The sequence below is a fragment of the Ascaphus truei genome, chromosome 16 (genome assembly GCF_040206685.1).
Source record: "Ascaphus truei isolate aAscTru1 chromosome 16, aAscTru1.hap1, whole genome shotgun sequence".
In the NCBI taxonomy this organism is placed as follows: domain Eukaryota; kingdom Metazoa; phylum Chordata; class Amphibia; order Anura; family Ascaphidae; genus Ascaphus; species Ascaphus truei.
Window position 1 is genome coordinate 35,265,902 of NC_134498.1, and position 20,056 is coordinate 35,285,957.

At 45.6% G+C, this 20,056-nt stretch overlaps 1 protein-coding gene across 1 annotated transcript in view; it reads left to right on the top strand.

Annotated features, from left to right (window-relative positions):
- The window catches only part of WDR44 (WD repeat domain 44), a 72,425-nt gene that overhangs the window by 37,309 nt on the left and 15,060 nt on the right, over positions 1-20,056 (top strand). Inside the window, exons 5-12 of the mRNA XM_075573149.1 lie at positions 5,539-5,669; positions 7,320-7,421; positions 7,595-7,731; positions 13,847-13,930; positions 15,941-16,047; positions 17,899-18,050; positions 18,839-18,977; positions 19,492-19,556. Coding sequence (XP_075429264.1) covers positions 5,539-5,669; positions 7,320-7,421; positions 7,595-7,731; positions 13,847-13,930; positions 15,941-16,047; positions 17,899-18,050; positions 18,839-18,977; positions 19,492-19,556 — 917 coding nt within the window. The remainder of the gene's footprint in view (positions 1-5,538; positions 5,670-7,319; positions 7,422-7,594; positions 7,732-13,846; positions 13,931-15,940; positions 16,048-17,898; positions 18,051-18,838; positions 18,978-19,491; positions 19,557-20,056) is intronic.

Sequence of the window (20,056 nt, forward strand, 5' to 3'; positions counted from 1 at the left end):
TTTAATTACACTTTAAAACACAAAGTGCTGAAAGCGACAGTCCAATCAATCATTTAGCCTCATATAATATGGTAAATACTATAGCAGAGTGTATTCTCAATATGGGAAAACCAGTGGGATCCACATGAGTAACGTACCTGGGTAATGAGTACAGGCATACCCCGGTTTAAGGACACTCACTTTAAGTACACTCGCGAGTAAGGACATATCGCCCAATAGGCAAATGGCAGCTCACGCATGTGCTTGTCAGCACGTCCTGAACAGCAGTACCAGCTCCCTACCTGTACCGAAGCTGTGCGCAAGCGGGGAGTCTATAGAGCCTGTTACAAATGCGTTATTTACATCAGTTATGCACGTATATGATGATTGCAGTACAGTACATGCAGCGATAAGTGGAAAAAAGGTAGTGCTTCACTTTAAGTACATTTTCACTTTACATACATGCTCTGGACCCATTGCGTACGTTAATGCGGGGTATGCCTGTATAGTGTTGATCCTAGGTGGGCAACCGATTTTTCAATGTAGCCACAGGTGTGGCGAATGAGAAGTGAAAATAGCCACACCATGTAAAAATTGAGACACTAGGTTGCTCAATCAAACAATGAACACAACACACACTGTTTTGAACACGTTTTTTGAAAACATGAACACGTTGACAACTCGGTTACAACTGCCTGAGACACAAATTCTGAAAATTCTGAAAATTGAGAATTTTAGAGAATTTAATGCGAAATTTGACAATCCTTCTTTCTGACAAGTTGCAGAAACATTGGCTGTATAACTGTACTCCATGCACATCTTATCTCCGCCTCCAAATTGACATCAACAATTCGAGATCTTTGTTTTGACTTGATGAATCCCATCGTAGAGAAGGTCAATTCACACACCCACGTGGATCCAAAAATGGACAGTAATTTTGAAATGCCCGTTTTTTCAAAGTTGAGAGATCGTTGTCAGTCAAAAATGGATTTCCATATACCTGAAGAATTCAGGTACATGTTCAAGTGTTCCAGACTGTGAAAAGAAAGCAAATCATCTTCAAGCCCATGGTTGTCCAAAGACAGAAGGGTGGAAATTTCTTTGCTTGAATTTGTAATATCAAAGTGGAATGGATCACGCAAGAATTTAAATGCTAATTTGAAGTCATTGAAATCAGAAAAACGTGATTCAAATTTCTGAGACAGGTTTTTTTATCCAGTTTACGTAGAGTTGCCGTCGAGTAGACCACACTCCCCATTTTTTTTCCCTAGAAATCTTGTCGGGTTTGAAAAATGGGTCAAATTTGAAGAAGCAAATAGGTAAACCGTTCCAGAACTTTTCCTCTGCTCAACCATCTCACATTTGCATAGTCAGTAAGATCTTTAAAATCACTGCATTCGTTCAAGGCTTCACCAAACTGTCGATGGCTGAGGGAACTTACACTTCGGGTGTAATTCACGATTTTCACAACCATGACCATCAAAGTTTTCAACGTGTCGGTTCCAAGCATCTGAGCACACATTCTCCTGGTACAGAATACAATGGAAGGAGGGCAGCATGCTTTTCACACCATTCACACTGAAATGCTGCTTCAAACGAGAAACAAATCCTGATTTTCTTCCAATCATTGCGGGTGCACCGTCCGTTGTAATAGAAGCCAGTTTTATCAGATCTTTTTTTGGCAAACTCCAATTAGCCACACTTTGATGGCCAATTAGCCACTTGTGGCTATTGGCTACAGGGTTGCCCACCTCGGGTGTAGATGGTAGTAAATCAAATATATACAATACGCGCACAATATAATATATAGAAATAGTCTGATATCCCTCAATACAGAAAATGGTATTTAATCGCAGCTGAGATAAGTCAGGAAAAAGTTAATAAATTTTCCCAAAAATTAGAAAAACAACAAAATTGTCTCTCCGGCGGCTGGCAGTTCTCAGCTGTGTTACCATCCAGATAACAAAGCAGTCTGGACTGAGAAATTCAACCCATGTTTAAAAAAATTAAAAAAAATTAAAAAACAGCATTTAATTATTGATCACTTTCTTAGTTGTAAGTTCATGATGAATCGATGTGACAAAAGCTTCTTAATAGCAATTTGGATGACTAATTTTAAGGATTAGTCTGACAAATATATTACTTTGTCATGTTTTTAAGCTCATGCATTAGAAACATCTGTGGACGAACCTTTCTATGGAGTTCAAATGATCACAAGCCGCCAGGATTAGTATTACTGTTTTCAGTTCAGGCTAAACACTTTAAATTTTTAACATTTCCATTTTACTTTAAAAAAAGTATAAAATGAATACAGTAAAAAAAAATATTAGATATTTTTTACTTTAATACAGTAAAAATACTCACCCAGTTTTAGAGAAAAGTACACGACTCCCTGCGCTCCTCCCAAACTGGCTTGCAATTTATTACTGAAATTTGACATTTTGATCCCAAGTTTTAATAACAAATGAGTCATTTCGTTGCATCTTTTGACGATTGAAGCCTGCTAAATAAGAAATATGATGCGGTTTGTATCGGTACGTGCTGAAATGTATTTACCTTGGGTAGGTTAGCCGGCCTGATCATGTTTGGAGCAAAAGATGCAACTAAATGACTCCTTTTGTTATTAAACTGGGGATCAAAATGTAGAATTTCCTGAATAAATTGCCAGCCAGTTTGGGAGGAGCGCAGGGTTTGTGTATCTATTTTCCCTAAATGTAAGGCCGATTTATTTTCCTAGCTGAATACTCCGTAAAGGTGTTGCATTATATAGTGTTACCGATGCCTTTTATTACAAGGGTAGGCCTGAGCTCGCCTAATTTTGTTTCACCCAGTTTTACAGTGCTACACCGAATAAAATATAATTTGTGAGCACGTTCACATGTCTCAGACAGGTCTGCAACCCTGTCTTTCCCCATTATCTCTTAGCATACAGTTCTCCCACTGTAGCCAGGGATTCTGGGTAATGACATGCAAATGAGCCCTCAGTCTGTCACCTTTTGCTTCAAATCCGTTTTTAACATGGAGCCCTATAAGCTTATGCCTGCCGTATTTCACAGCTTTTCAGCACAGCCTGGGTTAAAGAAGTGCAGAGCCAGTAACCCGACTCACGGACCGCTTTTGAACCTTTCGGGTCTCATCTTTGCTACACCAAAGACGTGCACAGCTGCAGCAGATGTTATTAGCCCAGCTAAAGGGGAATAATGCACAAAGTAACGTGTAATACACATGTTATTTCCTTAGCCATTGCTTTCAATAGCACTGCTGTTACCTAATGCACCAGCGTTAACACCAAATCTTCCCCCTTCCCCCCACCCGAGCTTGTTCAGTGTAATAATCTATATTCTACTAGTCCAAAGTTTGAGAATTGCATATCTTTCAAAGCCCAAAGAAACACACACACAAGGTCATAGTTTGCACGCTGTGTGTGTTTCTAAAGGTGAATTCAGCCTGTCAAAGTCTCTAGTTCTCACAGTGAAAGTTAATGAAGTGTAGCGCTGTAAGTTAAAGCCCTCCCCTCTCTACCCTGCCCTCTCCTATACCCACCCTTCCCTCTCGTATGCCACCCGCCCTCCCCTCTCGTATGCCCTCCCCGCCCTCCCCTCTCCTCTACCCGCCCTCCCCTCTCCTTTACCCGCCCTCCCCTCTCCTCTACCCGCCCTCCCCTCTCCTCCACCCGCCCTCCCCCCTCCTCTACCCGCCCTCCCCTCCATCCTCTACCCGCCATTCCCCCTCCTCTACCCGCCCTCCCCTCTCCTCTACCCGCCCTCCCCTCTCCTCTACCCGTCCTCCCCTCTCCTCTACCCGCCCTCTCCTCCACCGTCCCCCTCTACCCGCCCTCCCCCTCCTCTACCCGCCCTCCCTTCTCCTCTACCCGCCCTCCCTTCTCCTCTACCCGCCCTCCCTTCTCCTCTACCCGCCCTCCCTTCTCCTCTACTCCCCTTTCCTCTACCCGCCCTCTCCTCTCCCCGCCCTCCCCTCTCCTCACCCCTCTCTTCCACCCGCCCTTCCCCCCCCTCTTCCCGCCCTTCCCCCTCCTCTTCCCGCCCTTCCCCCTCCTCTCCCCGCCCTCCCCTCTCCCCGCCCTCCCCTCTCCCCGCCCTCCCCTCTCCCCGCCCTCCCCTCTCCTTTCCCCGCCCTCCCCTCTCCTTTCCCCGCCCTCCCCTCTCCTCTCCCCTCTCTTCCACCCACTCTGTAGAATAAATAGGAAAATAGTTGAGTTGGGATTGTTGGTGTAAATGTAATGTCTTTATAGTGGGGGGGCGCCTCGTAACTGGCAGAAGCACCGTCTCTTTATTGTGTTAAAAAAAAAAGTGCTTACATTTATTTTTCAGTTTCTCCTTAAAAATACATATTGTGTCTGACATGTCTTTCCCCCCCTCTTTGAGAGTTCCTACAACCAAATAAGAAATAATGATTTACTTTAATATATTCCCGCTTTACTTCAGAAAACAGGGTGAGTTCTAGAACCTGTCTTTTTTCCGATACTTCCTCTAAAATATATTCCGTGGGAACAGTTACTCGGGATTTGTGTAATTATTCTTACATTGTGGCTTTATAATTAAAGCATTATTAAAAACAGTGTCTTCTCGTTTGAAGGACCCGGTTGAACATTGCATGTGGTAGCTTAAGCTGCTGCGGTTAACCCCTTCTGCGTCTAGATTTGAAACGCAATAGGGAAAAGGAGCGTCTCAGTGAGTAAAGACACTGACTGGCACAGAGTTTGAAGCAGGGGAGCCTGGTTCAATTCCCGGTGTAGGCTCCTTGTGACCTTGGGCAAGTCACTTTATCTCCCTGTGCCTCAGGCACCAAAAACATAGATTGTAAGCTCTGCAGAGCAGGGACTGTGTCTGCAAAATGTCTCTGTAAAGCGCTACGTAAAACTAGCCGCGCTATACAAGAACAAACTTATTATTATTATAACTCTGCTAACCATTTGTCACGTACGGTACAACTGTGGGCACGTGACTTGTATATGGGACAAGGGTTAATACACACAGCTATCCAGCCGATTAACTTCTCTCAAATTAACAATATCTCCCCTCAATCCGTTCCCATATACCATCTGTCACGGACAGCATACTTGTGAGCATATGACATATATGCAACCAGGGTTAATACACACGGCTATCTATCTGCCCCACCTTTCTCCTTCACAAGGTACTAATAATCAAAATCATATCTCCAACTGCCCATGAAATGTCTGTAAATATAATGTATAACCTCTGTTCATTTAATGTAACCATAACTCTGTGCCAAGGACATACCAGAATACGTGATGTAACTCTCAATGAGTTACTTCCTGGTAAAACATTTTTATAAATTCAAATGAAATGATCACATTCACTTTGATCAGGTCGTTCTGGAGAACCTGGGCGGTTTATGGCTAGATTCAAAGGCGTCCACATGGCCGCGCAAACCTCCGTAAGATGTTTGAGTTGTAGCTGTACTTGCAACTATTTCTCTTTCTTTGTGTATGGGGCTGAGATGCACTATTGTGAAATAGATTGGCGGCCTTTGGACAACGGGATGCTTTTCTCTGACATGCTGGGTGTTTTGCAGATACCAAGGATAACTTCCTGGCCGGAGCGCTCTTATCTCCAAACCCCATAACAGAAGGAATGCACCGAGATTCACATCCTTCCCTGGATCTAGCTAGTGCTACAAGTGGAGATAAAGTAGTGACTGCTCAGGTTGGTACTGTATATACACATGTATGTGCTCTTGAATGCCAGAGGAGTTGTAAACTCCTTTCTTTGTGAGGTTTACTATCATTTCATAAGTCTCGTCGCATAAAATACTATTGGAAGCAGCAGGGCCTCTATGTTGTGTAGTTGGTTATCCTGATTAATATTTTGACAATAGCAGTATTATGACTAGTGCAGGGGTGCCCATCTCCAGTCCTCGAGCTACCAACAGGTCAGGTTTTCAGGATGTCCCTTCTTCAGCACAAATGGCTCTGTCAAAGACTGAACCATTGAGCCACCTGTGCTGATGCTGGACTGATTGAGCTACCTGTGCTGAAGCTGTGATCTCCTGAAAACCTGACCTGTTGGAGTCCCTTGAGGACTGGAGTCGGCTACTTCTGCTCTAGTGTTTATTGAGGTTCGATCCGCAGACACTTTGTTGGTGTCCCAACTTGCTTGGACCCATATCCATAAAAGCAGCATCTAGACCAGCGGTGCACAAACTGGGGGGCGTGACCCCCAGGGGGGGCTTAAGACTGCTGGCGGGGGGGGCGCGGGGTTTACAGAGGCCCTGTGCGCTTCCCGAAAGCACTTAAATTAAGTGCCGGGGGAGCTGCAGGGCCTCTATAAACCTTTACTTACCTAGGCTCCAGCGGCTTCCTTCCTGCGTCGCCATGGCAACACGGCGTCAAAGTGACGCCGCGAGGTCATGTGACGTCATGACGCCGGAGCGCAGGTAAGTGGGGGTTAGGGGGGGGCGCGGGAGTGAGGGGACCCCCGGCAGGGGGGTGCAGGGAAAAAAGTTTGCGCCCCCCCTGATCTAGACCAACCTAGGGCAACACTTTTGCAGAGGAGTCTTTAATTTTGTGAGCGAGTACCTTCAACCCCTATAATTAGTGCTGCAGTTGTGGGATGCTTATACAAAATCTAAAAGTAGCCAATTTTGGGAGATGGCCAAGTTTCAGTGCAGTGCGCCTTTGTACTTTTACATATGGGTGGTATAATAAGAATATATCAGATAACATGGATATTGTAAGTGGTGAGTGTATTCCTTGCAATGATGAACCTTGATGGATGAAGGCTGAGTGAACAGATTGTCTGCGCAGGTGAAGTTCTCACTTCTACTCTACTCCTTTTATAGCAAATAAAAATATCACTTGTGAGCACATTCATAAGTCTCAGACAGGCCTGACATTTCTAATTATCTCTTAGCATACAGTGCTTCCACTGCAGCAAGGGATTCTGGGAAATTACATGCAAATGATCTCACAGTGTCACCCTTTGCTTTTAATCCATTTTAACATGGCCCCGTATGAGCTTATGCCTGCGGTATTCCATAGCTTTTCAGCCTGGGTTAAAGAAGTGCAGAGCCCGTAAACCTGCTCACAGACAGCTATTTTGACCTTTTGGGTCTTCTCATTGTGAGGCTGGTGATACTGACATTGCAATATGAAGCTGGGATAGGTTTCAACCACACATGAAATAAATTGTGGCGGGTAAAAACTGGACAAAAACCCTCCACTGTGCAGTGTACAACAAATAAAAATACCCCTGCCTTTCCCCATTATCTCCTAACATACAATGCTTCTACTGCAGCCTGGGATTCTGGGAAATGACATGCAAATGAGCACATCTTTCATACAACCCTAATTGCAGGAGAGTGGAAAAGCAGCAGACGGACAGCTATCATCTATACCAGGTGAAGGGATAGGACCGCAGAGACCTCGATCTAACTCAGGAAGAGAGTTCACCGACGAGGTAATGTTCTAACAATATAGGATGAAACGCCTGCCGTTTTGACCGATTCTTATAGGTCATCTATTTTCCATATAGCTTGTGTCTTTCCTTGTTGCATGGAGAAAACCGGTTTTGCAGCGTCCGCTGAAGTCGGCTCTTAAACGCGCGTCATTAATCATGTTTCACCATTGCAGGAAATCTTAGCAAGCGTAATGATTAAGAACCTTGATACGGGAGAAGAAATCCCTTTGAGCCTCGCAGAAGAAAAGCTGCCGACCGGCATTAACCCCTTGACTTTACATATCATGAGAAGGACAAAGGAGTATATCAGGTAAGGGTTTAGGCCCATGTTTACTAAATAGCATAAGCTGTGCTATTCCACCAGATACTGTACTGCCCCAAAAGTCTCCAAACTGCCCACGTACCTTGACTAGGCCATAAGTGGTATTCAGGTGCCAGAAGCTTATATTAGTAAATATGGTCCATAATGTTTCTTTTGTTTCCTAACCCATTGACGTGGAAGTAAAGATAAGTAGGGAGGGAGAAAGAGTTGGTAGTATGATACTTTTTTCCCCCCTAACATATAGTTGATAAGTTACAAGCTTTCAAACTGCACAGAGTTCTTCATCAGGTATGGCAGATATACAAGGTGTATATTCCATATAGTGGAGAGATGGTATCTAGTTACAATGGGAAAGGACCAATACGGCTGCCGACCCTTCTTTCTCTAAGTCTGAGTTTTTCAACAAGGGTTCCTAGGAACCGTTGGGTTCCCCGAGCATCCCTAACGGGTTCCCTGCAATGTAAAGGTTGTTTGAAAATTGTACCAAATACAGAAGCATTTACAATGCATCTGATCTCAGACGCGCTATTAGAGAGGGTTGGGGTTCCTTACAGTGCATCTGATCTCAGACACGCTATTAGAGAGGGTTGGGGTTCCTTACAATGCATCTGATCTCACAGGCGCTATTAGAGAGGGTTGGGGTTCTGCAGAATTTCACAATATAATTATAGGGTTTCTTAACCAAAACCATGGGACATTTAAAGCCGCCATTATGTGAGCCCCAACAAGCCTCGTCAAAGCTGCTACCTGCAGAGATACTGGCACCCCCTATGGAGGTAAGTATCTCAGGAAGTACGGGGCCCCTGGAGCTGACATTAACGTTGTTCAGCTCCAGAGACCCCCTGCTTCATTTCCATCACTAAAAAAATAGAAATAAACTGCCACTTGTTGAGCTGTATTTAAAGCAGCAATCCCAACTCTTCTGCTTTTTATTTAAAGGGTTGTAACCAGGGGTTCCTCTTGCAAACCCACCTGGTTCCCAAGATATTTACCTGGAAAGTTACCCGTGTCTCTGCTCATCCAGGGGATTTAAAATGGCTGTTCAAATCTCCTGCGAGCCAATAGTAAGCCTCAGCATCATTTGTTGCTGCTTTCTATTGGGCGGCCATTTAAACCCCCACAAGAAACGGTAATTCCGGTAAATTTACCGATAAGTTTCTCAAGAACGGGGGGAGATCCCTGGTGCTGATTATAACGGGGTTCATCTCCGGGGGTGGGGGGTGCCCAGTTCCAATCTTATTAAAGAAAATTCAAGTGTATAGAAATAAATATACTCCTTGAGAAAGCACTATGATAGCATGGGAGGAGAACCCCTTTGTTTTGTCCCCTGTATGTTTTTTTTAATGATGTAGTTTAATACATTTTTATTTTTGTCCGTACCCGGTGAGTTGAGTGCTTTTTGCGTGCTTGTGCTGTCCACCAATCCTCTGCAGTGTTCTTGGTATATAAATAAAGCCCAGTCACAAACATGCTCTTATAGGCCGGCACTTTGTATCAGCTTTGCTGATTTGAGGGGCAGTTATTTCGGGGGGGTGGGGGGCTAAGGGAATAGTTACTTGGAGCAATATTGCAATAGGTTACAGTACATCAAAGGTCACATCTGTAATTGCTTCCATTCCCTTTGCATCAGCTAAAGGTGCCAAGTCTGAGATGACGTTAAGAGCCGTGTCTACTAAACGGTGCCAAGCCGTAAGGCACCCAAAAGCCCACTCTTTGGACTTGTCACCGTAACGTTGCTTCTAAGACGTCGGCGTCCAATATAACAAAAAACAGAAGAAAAAAATTCAATATCAAGTTTCATTTAGTGTCATCGCAGGAAGGCATAAAACCAAAATACATGCAGTGCATTAAGAATTTCTTTCACCAACTTGATATCCATCTTTCCAGCTCTATATTAAATAGTTCTCATGACCCCTTCTTCATAACAAGCCCTGTCCATGATGTGAAATATTTATAGGACGTGGACAGTGTCCAAATAGCAAAACCACAAAATGCCGGCTTTGATGCCGCCCGAGATTAAATTATAACCGTTCTTCCCTCTACTAACATTTTGTGGTTAGTGTTGTCTGCATAATAGATGCCTCTTTTTCAAATTACACGCATTTGAAGCTTAGAAAATCGATCCAGCTCTGCCTGGTGCCTGTGTGCCCGTGTGCCTGGTGCCTGTGTCCCTGGTCCCTGGTCTCTGTGTGCCTGGTGCCTGTGTGCCTGGTGCCTGTGTCCCTGGTCCTTGTGTCCCTGGTCCTTGTGTGCCTGGTACCCGTGTGCCTGGTACCCGTGTGCCTGGTGCCTGTGTGCCTGGTGCCTGTGTGCCTGGTGCCTGGTGCCTGGTGCCTGGTGCCCGTGTGCCTGTGTGCCTGTGTGCCTGTGTGCCTGGTGCCTGTGTGCCTGGTGCCCGTGTGCCTGGTACCCGTGTGCCTGGTACCCGTGTGCCTGGTACCCGTGTGCCTGGTGCCCGTGTGCCTGGTGCCTGTGTGCCTGGTGCCTGTGTGCCAGGTGCCTGTGTGCCTGGTGCCTGGTGCCCGTGTGCCTGGTGCCTGTGTGCCTGTGTGCCTGTGTGCCTGGTGCCTGTGTGCCTGGTGCCTGTGTGCCGTGTGCCGTGTGCCTGTGTGCCGTGTGCCTGGTGCCCGTGTGCCTGGTGCCCGTGTGTCTGGTGCCCGTGTGTCTGGTGCCCGTGTGTCTGGTGCCCGTGTGTCTGGTGCCCGTGTGCCTGGTCCCTGTGTGCCTGGTCCCTGTGTGCCTGGTCCCTGTGTGCCTGGTCCCTGTGTGCCTGGTCCCTGTGTGCCTGGTGCCTGGTGCCTGGTCCCTGTGTGCCTGTGTGCCTGTGTGCCTGTGTGCCGTGTGTCTGGTGCCCGTGTGTCTGGTGCCCGTGTGTCTGGTGCCCGTGTGTCTGGTGCCCGTGTGTCTGGTGCCCGTGTGTCTGGTGCCCGTGTGCCTGGTCCCTGTGTGCCTGGTCCCTGTGTGCCTGGTCCCTGTGTGCCTGGTCCCTGTGTGCCTGGTCCCTGTGTGCCTGGTGCCTGGTGCCTGTGTGCCTGTGTGCCTGTGTGCCTGTGTGCCTGTGTGCCGTGTGCCTGGTGCCTGTGTGCCTGGTGCCTGTGTGCCTGTGTGCCTGGTGCCTGGTCCCTGTGTGCCTGGTGCCTGGTGCCTGTGTGCCTGTGTGCCTGTGTGCCGTGTGCCTGGTGCCTGTGTGCCTGGTGCCCGTGTGCCTGGTGCCCGTGTGCCCGTGTGCCTGTGTGCCATTGTTTGGCTGAGTATTTGGTTCTTTACATCTCAATCATTATCCTCTTATTTCTCCGCAAAGAGGGCACCGTTCCATCAACCCGGTCGTTTTTAAAGGTTGTTGAAGTGTCTTTTAAAGCCTCGTTTTGTGTTCGCTAAGAGCAGCAGTCTGTGTTTCCGCTCCGCGCCGGGTGGTATCCTCTCTGCAGAGGTGATGTAGCACTGCAGAGAACTCCCGTTCATGTGGAATTGCATATTTTATAATGTAGAACATTTTTTTTTTTTCTGGCAAGAGATCTCAAAAATGCAGCTGTGTACCTAAGAACTCCTATCGTGAGCACCTCCGGTGTGAAGTCTGGGATTAGCCATTCGTGCCACTTTTTCATTAGGCGTGACACTAATTCTGCCGTACCTTTTTTTGTTGAAGCTCATGATGTAACCGTTGTTGAATTAACCATTTGAGAGCCCCAAGATGTGTAGTCATTACGGCCTGGGCTCTGGCTCTCCAGATGTCCCCATGGGCTAGTGACTACGTCGTGCTCGAAGGGGTTGGTTTTTCTTTAGCTTGGATCGCGTTCCGGCGTTTCCCATTTGGTTCCTGCAAAATGGCCACCGCAGTCACATGACCGCTGCTGAAAGCGGTCTGTGCCGGAGAGACGTGGCACTGGGGTACCGCGACCCCTCAAACACGCACAGGGTTAATAGAACTCCCATCCACCTAGTCCTCCTTTCTGTGTTCTCAGCCTTAAAGCAGCGGCCCGCACTGCCAGCCATGTGTTTTTTGTTTTTTTTTTTATCTTTGCATTTTATATTTACTTTGAGATCTTTTCCCGCCCTTCCCAGCGCGGTTTTTATTGTCCAAAAACCATTCAGGTAATAGAACCGTTTTGAATGATTAGGCTTCCAGGAGGTTAAAAATGGCACACTCCCCAGAATCCAGTGCAGTCTAAAGGTTACCATGGTAACCACAGAAGCTAGAGATGAAGAAAAACATGAGTTTTAACACTAAAAATACATTGAAATAAAGAAAGGGGGGGGGAGAAAGCACCAGGACATTCTTTGGGTGCAAGCAATTCACATTTTATCAGATAAACTCATATAGGCTTCTAGGGAGTGAAGGGAGGGATTGCTGCTTTTAATGTGATTTTAAAGATGCTGACTTATTGCACCATACATATTAAGGGTACTATTTGAAAGCAGCATTCCATGTAAAAGCATATTTCTCCCCCCCCCCCCCCCCCCAGGTGGGAAGCAGGGGGTCTCAAGAGCTGATCCGCGCTCTGGGGACCCCCTGCTTCACGAAATATTTCTGTAGGTGCTGCTAGTTCGTTATAGAGTTTTACATTTCCCATGTCACACCGGCCAATAAGAAGCCACGACAGATGACAATGCCGCTTCCTGTTGGTTCCTATGCTGTAGGGGATTTAAACCTCCACATTGCTCCCCCAGCCGGGGTCTGCTACCGGCAGCATCTACAGATGTCTGAATCGCAGGGGGTCCCGGAGCTGAAACGAACGCTGTTTTGCTCCGGAGACCACCTGCTTCAACAATGTAAGGAAGAAAAGAAAAAATCTAGAGATAACTGATCCTTTTTAATAACGGTTTTGTAATTCCCCAAATGTTTAACAGCTTTTAATGCTTTCTGTAAAAGGACCAACCGCAAATAACTCTAGATTTGCTGCTTCTGTTAGGAGCGAGCGCCTGCATACATGGTGAAAAAATGTAGCAGCAACTCAAAAGTTGCACTGATAAAGGATGAGTTAGAAATGTATATGGAAAATACCAATGCTGACCATTTTTCTGAGATCCTGGGGGGGGGAACATACCCAATTCTCCAAAATGATATGGACTACGAAGGCAGCGAACCAGGTAGTATTGCTGGGTTTTTTTGTTTTGTTCTAGGATTGAAGCCAGTGTTCTCTGGAGCTGAACCCCATTAGTTTCAGCTGCAGGGACCCCCAGATACTTGTGTCGTAATGGTGCCGGTATCTCTGCAGCCAGACAACTTGTGTGCCTAACGAAACGGCGGCGTTTAAATGTCCTGGGTCACGCAGGCTAATAGGAAGCTGTGGCGTCACCCCTTACGGCTTCTTATTGGACCGAGTGTACTGGACGTTTAAACGTCACATAGATACCGGTATCCCCCATCTCTGGAAGCAGGGGGTCCCCGGAGCTGAAACGAATGGTGTTCTGCTTCGGAGACCCCCCCCGGCTTCAAACCTATAACACAAGAGCAAGAAATGCAACTTTGATTGGTGCTCGAAGAATTCACCAGTCCACTAAAGGTATAACCCAGCATAGATTGCAGACGCCAGTAAACAAAATGCATGTATACAAATTGCATTCCCTTGTGAAGGTCAATCTGTGAACCGAAATATTGTATTAAATATACCCCAAATAATTAAACAAAAATGATCTTAAAATCCTAGTGTGCCAAGCAACAACTGATGATACCTAATCTAGAATAATGGAATAACCAACGTTATAACAGGCAGCCGTCCGAATCTAATCATTGATTGTAAAAGTGCAGCAGATTTACCAATCTTTAAATTGTACTATATCAGGAGTGGCCAACTCCAGTCCTTGAGGGCTACCAACAGGTCAGGTTTGCAGGATATCCCTGCTTCAGCACAGGGGGCTCAATCAGTGGTTTAGTCATTGACTGAGCTACTGATTGAGCCCCCCTGTGCTGAAGCAGGGATATCCTGCAAGCCTGGCCTGTTGGTGGCCCTTGAGGACTGGAGTTGGCCACCCCTGTACTATACAATCTGCCTCAGCTTGGACCTTATGACTGGACACGTTGTGTGGAGTAGGCGCTGTGGGCTCCGTTCTCAGTGGTCAGTGTTACCTTGCTGACCCGCCTTGTGCATCTCTTCTTTGGCAGTAACGATGCAGCTCAGTCGGATGACGAGGAGAAGCTTCAGTCCCAGCAAACCGACGCCGACGGAGGAAAACTAAAGCAAAAAACGTAAACATTTTAGTTTTCATTTCTTTCTTTTTTTTCTAAACTTTAGCATGCATCATATGACCTTCTGTTAAAGCTTTTTGGTGAAGGGCCTGCGCCAAATTCTCTGTTTACTTCCTGCTTCCAGTCTCTCTCCATCAGTTAAATGGGCCAGGTCTGAGATGACGTTAAGAGCTGTATTTTCCAAGTACGGGGCGGTCAACTCTAGTCCTGAAGGGGCCACCTACAGGTAAGGTTTTCAGGATATCCCTGCTTCAGCACAGGTGGCTCAGTCTTCGATTGAGCCACTGATTGAGCCACCTCTGTTGAAGCAGGGATATCCTGAAAACCTGATCTGTTGGTGGCCCTTGAGTACTGGTGTTGGTCACCCCTGTACTAAGAGATGCTAAACCATAAGACTCCTTCCGGCCCACTCTTACGGCTTGGCACCCTTAGTAAAACATAGTGCCCTCAAATCGGGGGGGGGGGGCGCGACATTTTTTAAAGGGGACGCCTTTCTTACAGAGGCCCCACACCATCTAAATTGATTGCGGGGATGAGCGCGGGGCCTCTGTAATTGCCTCTTACCTGCTCTACGTTTTTTCCTGATGACGCGTCAAATGGCAACACGATGTCACAGAGAGATGCCGGAGAGCAGGGGAGGCCGGGACTCCAGAAGTGGGCGCACCCTGCCTTAAATGATCCACGTCCAAAATAAAAACGTCTCCACTTTTATACATTTGGTGCCATTGCAGAAAGGCTTTAGACAAAATACATGCACTGCATCAAGGAAATAAGGGGTACCAGTTTGAGATCCCTCAATGTAAAACAAATATAATCACTGCGCTTCTCCATGTAAAGAGCATGCAGCTAGTGAAGGAAATGGCCATACCTATATAGGTATTTACACCATACATATATATATATATTCCCCATTGATTGCTATCCCTATGGGAGAAGCGCAGGGATTCACTTTCTGTTTTGCAAGTTTGAGATCCCTCCCTGTAAACAGCCCAACAGCAAATACCTCCGGATATATATATATACTGCTTCTGTTAGGAACTTCTGCATACATGAGGAAAGAATGTAGCCGCAACTCCAATGTTGCACTGATAAAGGAGGATTTTATAAATGTATAGAAAAAAATCCACATGGTAACGCACGGCCCAGATGGTTTTTTGTTGTTGTAGTTGTTTTTTTGTTTTTTTAACACTGGATTTTTAAAAAAAAATGTTTTTAAATTATTCGAATAGAGCGTTCTTCCGAAGCTAAACAGTGCTTTTATTATCTGGGACTTTCCAGTTCAACAGTTACTGGTTTGGTTGCCAGAGTTTCTCTAACCTTAATGGAGCAGTTCATGATATTTTGTATTTTATTATCACAGGTTTGAAGCAGCGGGTCCCCGGAGCTGAACCCCATTAATTTCAGCTTTGTGTACCCCCTGCTTCCCGTACTACAGACCTCCTCCGTATGGGGTGCCGGTATCTCAGCAACGTTTAAAGCTCCCGCATCACGCTGGCCAATAGGAAACCGAAGCTGATGACGTCACGGCTTCCTATTGGCCCACAGGGTGCGGGACCTTTGAAACTCCGACATTATGTGAACCCTGCTAGCGATGTCGCTACCGGCACCCCTTACGGAGGTAAGTATCTCCGGAAGCAGGGGATCTCCGGAGCACAAATTAATCGGTGACCCCCAGCTTCAATGCTATGTTAAAACGACAATCCCATTTATTTTTTTTAAGGGTTCTCAAAATGGTCGCCAAATCTTGCGGATCTTTGGGACCAATTGAAGCAGCTTCCTTTTGGATAGCCGTTTATTATAAGAATCAGTTGGTCCCCAGAGATACAAATAGCACTATTCAGCTCTGGAGGGTCTGCCCCCTCCCCCAGTGGGATTTCTGTAACACACGGAATGGCTATATTGGTTGGAAGTTTTGCGTTAACGATCTCCGCAATTATCCAGCACTTTAACCGCGGGACATGGTTGTTACAGTCTTCTCACTTGCTCCATTATTTCTTTTTTTTTTTAAAGAACTCAGCTGAAGAAATTCTTTGGGAAATCCGTCAAGAGAGCAAAACATTTGGCAGAAGAGTATGGCGAACGTGCGGTCAATAAAGTTAAAAGTGTCCGAGATGAAGGTACGGTCAATCTATTCGCTGTTTCCTACAATTAACAAGGAAGCCCCAGTACACATCAGTTCAATCCTTTGGCCCAAACATTTCAAGCTTGCAACCAGGTCACGGTAACCCCATCTCGGCAGCTCCTACACTAAATATTGTATACTGTGTCTTTTGTATTGCAAAGAGAAAACAAAACAATATAGCCAGTAGCGTGACATACGTGACATGTCTGCGATGCCGAAGGGGTTAACATTTAAGAGCACCATATGAGTTAGTGCTGTTAAAATCGGTTAAATACCAGGAATATAGGGAGAAGAAAATCTAAAAAAGTGCAAAGAAATATATATACTTCCCAGCGTATTGCTACAGCAAAGGTCACCACCACCTCTCTCCTGGGGGAAGACATCTCTCAATACACTACCATTCACATGTGTTTTTGGACATGTTAATTAGAGCTGGGATGGGTGAGTTTAAAGCTGCAGACCAAGCAATATCCTTATCCAATAATAGGGAGAGGGAGTTGCTCAGTGAGTAAAGACACTGACTGACATTGAGTTTGAAGCAGGGGGACATGGTTCAATTCCTGGTGTTGACTCCTTGTGACCTTGGGCAAGTCACTTTATCTCCCTGTGCCTCGGGCACCAAAAACATAGATTGTAAGCTCCACAGGGCAGGGACCTGTTCCTGCAAAATGTCTCTGTAAAGCGCTATGTAAAACTAGCAGCACTATACAAGAACATGCTATTATTATTTTTATGTGGGTTTTTTTAATAAATCAGTTCTGTACTATGAGAAAATACTTGTAGCATTTTTTTAAATCAACTCTCAAAGACAGTTTTAATGTATTGTAATGTAACAAGCATTTTTTGTCTCTAGCAACCATTTACAAAGTCATATCCCCTTCCTCTACTGAAACAGGCTCTGGCACACCCCTTTTTGAGCCCTGCCCTCTCTTTAGCAGTGCACCAATTGTATCTAGTGACTGCCTGGTCACATGATCTTCCCCACAGAACTTTGCATCTTTGGTCCTCTTCTGCTGCACTGACAACCATTTAGTGAACTCCCGAGCCGAATCTTTGCCGATTGATCACAGGAGAATGGATCGATCGGCAATTTAGCTAATTACTTATCATTGTGTGGGTTGTATTGATGCACATATTAAAGGGAGCTTTTTTAAAAAAAAATGTTTTAAAGACTGCTGCTTTAAGTTAAGGAGGAGGGTCGCAACCCTCCCAAACAATTTACAATTAAACATAGACTATCTTAGCAGCTCAAAGCATAGACCCATTTAACAATGCAGCTAAACAAGGTCAATCACAGAAGGATGTTTACAGTTTCCATCCTCCCCTTGTAGAAATGGTCTATACAAAACCCAGGCTGGTGTGAACTCGTATATAGGCGTACGAGGACATTTATCTCAATAGTGGAATATATGTATTCTCTAGTATGAACAAAAGAGTATCGGGTGCCAGCATCAGAGCGTGGTCTAATAAAGCCAAAGCAACAATACTAAAAAGAGTGCTAAGAGTGACCAATATCCCGGTCAAGAGAGCCAAGTATACTAAAGATCAAAGTCAACCACACCAAAAGTGATACTAGGTCAAAAGGTCCTAACCCCTGATGAAGGTGTTTGCATGCACCGAAACGATGCATTCTGCTATGACTTTGTCATTAAAATGACTGAGTTGACCTTTTGAGCACTATCTTTTTTGATGTGCTTGACGTTATCTCTTCCATTCTCTAATTTTAACCAATTTATTTTTTAACTACTTCCAACGTAGCAGCCGTTTCTCCATTTTACTCCTCCTGACTCGGGGTGTAGTTCAGACGCGGCTCTATGTCTAACGCTCGCTCTACTTTCACTCTCAGTTTTTCACACGGATCAAGACGACCCATCGTCCAGTGATGATGAAGGGATGCCGTACACGAGACCTGTGAAATTCAAAGCTGCACATGGCTTCAAGGGACCATACGACTTTGAGCATATCAAAGTGGTCCAAGATCTGAGTGGGGAACACACGGTAAATGATGATAGTTTCCCTCCTTGTCCGCGCTCAGTGTTGTGATTTGCAGTGTACAAGCCTCATCCCCAGGGGTGTTAGCTATAGCCCGGGTGTTAGCTATAGCCCGGGCAAAGCCTGGGGGCCCGCCCCCCCCCCCCGTCCCGCCGTAGAGACAGGCAGGGGGAGATGGTATGCTGCAGTCACGGCGGCAGTGGGCCCCAGGAGGTATTAAAGAATTAGCCTGTAGTGCATAATCATTTGAGTCGGAAGAGGATTGCAGGGGAGGCGCACGCTCTAGTAGTGTGACCCGGAATGTCCGGTGTCTGCTGCTAGTGCGCGCTTGCGATCCTGCTCTGCTCTCTGACTCAAGTGATTATGCACTACCGACTAATTCCTTAATACCTCCTGCCGCAGCCCAGCATCTCCCCCTGCCTGTCTCCGAGTGAGTCCTAGACAATTAACCAGGTAGGTTTGGGGGGTAGGGGAGATCTGGGGGGAGGAGAAGATGTTATGATTGATGATGATGATGGGGGACCGGAGGAGATATGATTGATATGGGGCACTGGTGGAGATATGATGATGGGGAGACCTGAAGATGATGGGGAGAGAGCTGATGAGGGGGAATGATGATGAGAGAGCGTATGGGGGGAGGGGTAGAAAAAAATTGCAGTCAGTACTAATATTAATGGGGCCCTGGAAAAAATGTTTGCCCGGGGGCCCGCGCATATCTAGCTACGCCACTGCTCGTCCCGGTGTTGGGTGGCGCGATCTCTGATGGTTGTGAATCTCCTTCCTCTTGTCGCCAGGGCGCTGTGTGGACCATGAAGTTTTCTCACTGTGGGAGATTGCTCGCATCGGCTGGACAAGATAACGTTGTGAGAATATGGGTTCTCAAAAACGCTTTCGATTATTTCAATAACATGCGCATCAAGTACAACACAGAAGGTACATGCTCATTTAACGGTATTTGTTTTCTGTTCATTCACTGTGAGTTAAGCAATTAAAGCAATTAAATGTCATTCAAAATCCTATGTGTTCTTTTTTTATCCGTTGTGTTTTATTAAATACTGCATTTTTTTCATGCTTTATGACCTCTTGTTGTTTTTTTTTGTTTTTTTTTTATAATTTCTGATCTTTTTAATGTATTAAACGTCCTCGGGGTTGCTATAACAACTATTAAGAAAACCACAGCACTTCCTCTTTTGAAATAGGCAGCCATATTGCGTGCCCTGGGAAGCAGGATCTTCAGCGAGCGATCCCTGGAGAACGTATCGATCGGCAGCTTAGATAATTGCATCGCTGTAAATGTTAGGAGTTGCTGGATCTATTTAAATAAAAAAATAATGGTCAATAGGAAATGCTGCTTTAATTTGCTTCAAAGATGCATGGACCAAATGAAACTCTTTATTTTGTGACATTTAACAAACTGTGTTTTTTATTGTTGTTGCTATTTTTTCAGGGCGGGTTTCTCCCTCACCATCTCAGGAAAGTCTTAATTCTTCCAAATCTGATACAGACGGAGGGGTATGTATTTCACATGTAGCAAGTTAATTCATAACGACAGTCTTCGTAAACATACATACGTTAACTTTATCTTCAGGGAATTTGTCATTGTGGGAAGTGCACGGCTGACTTTGTGTTATCACATATATTATTATCAACCGACGGAATACTAATCCCCATTGATTTGTTTGGTATAATTTGCTAGTCGTTTCATTTGTCTCTAATTCACTTTTTTTTGTATTATGTTATGATTGTTACTTTTGCATTTAAATACCTTCTTGGCTTATAACCATGAACACCCCCACCCCCATGTTATTTATGACTAGTACTTGGAACAGGAGTGGCCAACTCCAGTCCTCAAGGGCCACCAACAGGTTGGGTTTTCTGGATATCCCTGCTTCAGCACAGGTGGCTCAGTCGAAGACCGTAAATAGAGCGCTTAATGTCATCTCAGACCTGGCCCATTTAACTGTCGCAGAGAGACAGGAAGTTGAGCCACCTGTGCTGAAGCAGGGATATCC